Source organism: Centruroides sculpturatus, unplaced genomic scaffold, assembly GCF_000671375.1.
Source record: "Centruroides sculpturatus isolate CEXI.00-Female unplaced genomic scaffold, Cexi_2.0 scaffold6594, whole genome shotgun sequence".
Taxonomy (NCBI): domain Eukaryota; kingdom Metazoa; phylum Arthropoda; class Arachnida; order Scorpiones; family Buthidae; genus Centruroides; species Centruroides sculpturatus.
Genome location: NW_019390693.1, coordinates 1 through 2,821, shown reverse-complemented (window position 1 = coordinate 2,821; position 2,821 = coordinate 1). Strand labels below are relative to the sequence as shown.

General features: G+C 30.4%; 1 protein-coding gene across 1 annotated transcript; it reads left to right on the top strand.

Annotated features, from left to right (window-relative positions):
- Positions 1-637: 637 nt before the first annotated feature.
- LOC111617507 (ABC transporter C family member 7-like) lies at positions 638-1,871 on the top strand (the record flags this gene model as incomplete). Its single annotated transcript, XM_023358789.1, has 2 exons — positions 638-826; positions 1,569-1,871. Coding segments are annotated over 2 exons (387 nt in total), but the record flags the coding sequence as incomplete, so codon positions are not given.
- Between the last annotated feature and the right edge of the window lie 950 nt (positions 1,872-2,821).

Sequence of the window (2,821 nt, the reverse complement as noted above, 5' to 3'; positions counted from 1 at the left end):
AATAAAATCAAAATTCCATTCACTGTTGGTGTGCTTATGTCCTTTTTCTTAAGATATATAGGGAAAAGTATTGATAACACACGAGCGTAAGAAAAGATGCTTTCAAATCGATAAAAATATTGATAGATAAGTTGCACGCAGAACGGATGGCATTTATGCAGGGAAAGGATTTTTTCATTGAGTATGCAATATAAACATAGAAGCATTGTTCAAACATTGAATCTAATTTCTCTGGAATATAGCATTCGAAGTCTGGAAGTTCAAAGTAATTATGCCAGATTTATTACAGTAGACCCCCCTATAACACTGTTGATAATTCCGTTTTATATGAATTTCATGTTGTACGAGTCACTTAGATTTTACTAGTACGTGTGCCGTTCACATCCCGGCACACGTATCTGATATATCTGAATTGATTGATTCACTTGGTTCCAGTCACTCTCGTTTTCAGAATAATTTGGGTCCTGTTCTGTTTTATCGCTAGCAAAATTTTCGTCAATTCAATCATGGCTGTAAAAACGTTANTGTAACTTACATGTAAATATAAATATATTTTTATTTTAATTTATTTATAAAAATAATGTATTTAACCTATAAATATACAGTACAAAAATTGTTAACATGATTTTTATCTTAGGGAAAATGTGAAGCTCTTGGTAAGTATAATGAATTGAAAAACGTAGAAAATTATACAGGAATTGTATTAGACAAAGAAACTTCGGAGCAAAAGATAGAACTATCAAACGTTTCTTTTAAAGAAGAAGAAGCATTTTACAATATACAAGTTGGCACGATTTATCCCATTCAAAATATTGATAATGACCTAGTAAGTCACGGCTGGTAAAATATTTAAATGCATTTGTTAATTATATCTTTATTGTTAATTTTCTTATTGTTTTGTGCCAGTGAGAGGCCGAGTAAGTAAAACTACAAACACTAGTTGTAGGATTCTTGCCTTACCAATGATCTGTCCACGAAAAGTTTTCCTGGCTTTTATATATGTGACACTTAAGTAGCAGTCAGTTACTCATAGAAAGTTTCCGAATAATTTCTTGAAAGTCAGTTTGACACATAATAACAACGACTTGTGATTTTATTTACATTAAACAATTATATATTTATATATTCATATATCATAAAACACTTCATGATATATCAATGTATCATGAAGTCCATTCTTGTTGTTTTTACATAACAGACATGTTTTCTAAATATATATAGATATAGATATATACAGGAGTGAAAACAGTTAAAAGGCAGAGTCAATAAAGTAATCCACAAAGAATCAAAAAATTTAGCTAATATAGTCTATATATATTAACTCTTTATCAGCGCTTTGCTTCAAGCTAATCTTAAGTACAGCCAGGTCCACGAGGGTGAAACTGAAGGATGAGGGTCAGATCACCTCACAAAACACATGGTTTAATTTTGCCATTCAATGAGAGTAGTGACCTCCAGATTGGTATATTGACACCTTAACTAACTCGGCCACTCTGGCTAGCAACTTAAATAAATACTTATTATTATGAATCGTTGATATATATTTTTCAAAGTATTACTGTTTGTAGAAAACAACATGTAATGAAATATCCAACAAGAATGACCAACTTCGAATAGCTGGAATATCTGTTTATAAAGCATATATGAATGCCGGAGCAGGTTTACTCTTCAAGATACTTATACTTTTCATGCTAATTCTATCGCAGACTCTACTCAGTTTTAGCGATTATTGGCTCATTAAATGGTATGACTTTTACTGTAATTAAGTTAAATTTTCAATAGCGAAGTATCATTTAAAATAATAATTTTAATGATGAATTTAGCAAAATGTAAGATATTTTACGAAAAATCACTTTCCTGAAAAAGATACTCTTGAATATTCACGCACTAAACAGAAATAACGTACAAAATTATTACTGCATTTACACGAACAACGAATGATAATTTGCTACTTTTGTTCTTCTGTTATCTGTATAAAGTTTTTAATTTTAATATATGACATTCAAAGAATAACAGAATACTAAATATACGACCATTTTCAGACACAATTTATCACAATTTCAATGTAATTTCCACAAATAAATGCATATTTTTAACCTGTGATTAAGCATTTACTATATTAGAATAAAAGCAAATGCGGGAAAGAATCAAATTAAACATGAAACTGCAGAGAAATGCAGCATGGAAACTTCAGAGTATGGAAGTAGGCTATATGTCATATGGGGAATGAGATTAAAATTAGGATAAATAATAAAACAAATCGCGCTTTTTTATCAATTAGTATAATATTCTTAGTACAAAGAGGGATGTGAAAGTTGGGGTAGGTAATGTTGAGCGGGACAATATGCCACAGAGTTACTAAGTAACCCTCAGTAACACTGTGGCTTATTTCAGGATATACGTTTATTTCCTAAAAAAGATTTGACACTTGTAGGGGAAAGAGGAGTGATCATGAGTGGTGGGCAGAAAGCAAGAATTAATTTAGCAAGGTAAGTTTAATCGTGTATTGTATGCAACTTTTACTGCAAATATATGTAAGTTAATCTAAAATATAATGTGACGGTGTAATTCAACTGAGATAAAGTTAGTTACTTCTTACTTAGTGCGATGCTTTACTTGGAAACAATAAAAACACGTAAATTTAATCTGTAAGCCAGACTTATAAAACATCCTGTATAAGTACCTAAAATTTAATAAAAAATGTTTTGACATACACTTTCCATTCTTTATTTGTACAGAATGGAATATTTTACGTTTTTCAGAGCATTATATGTAGATGCAGATATTTTCCTTCTTGATGATCCACTGAGTGCTGTTGATG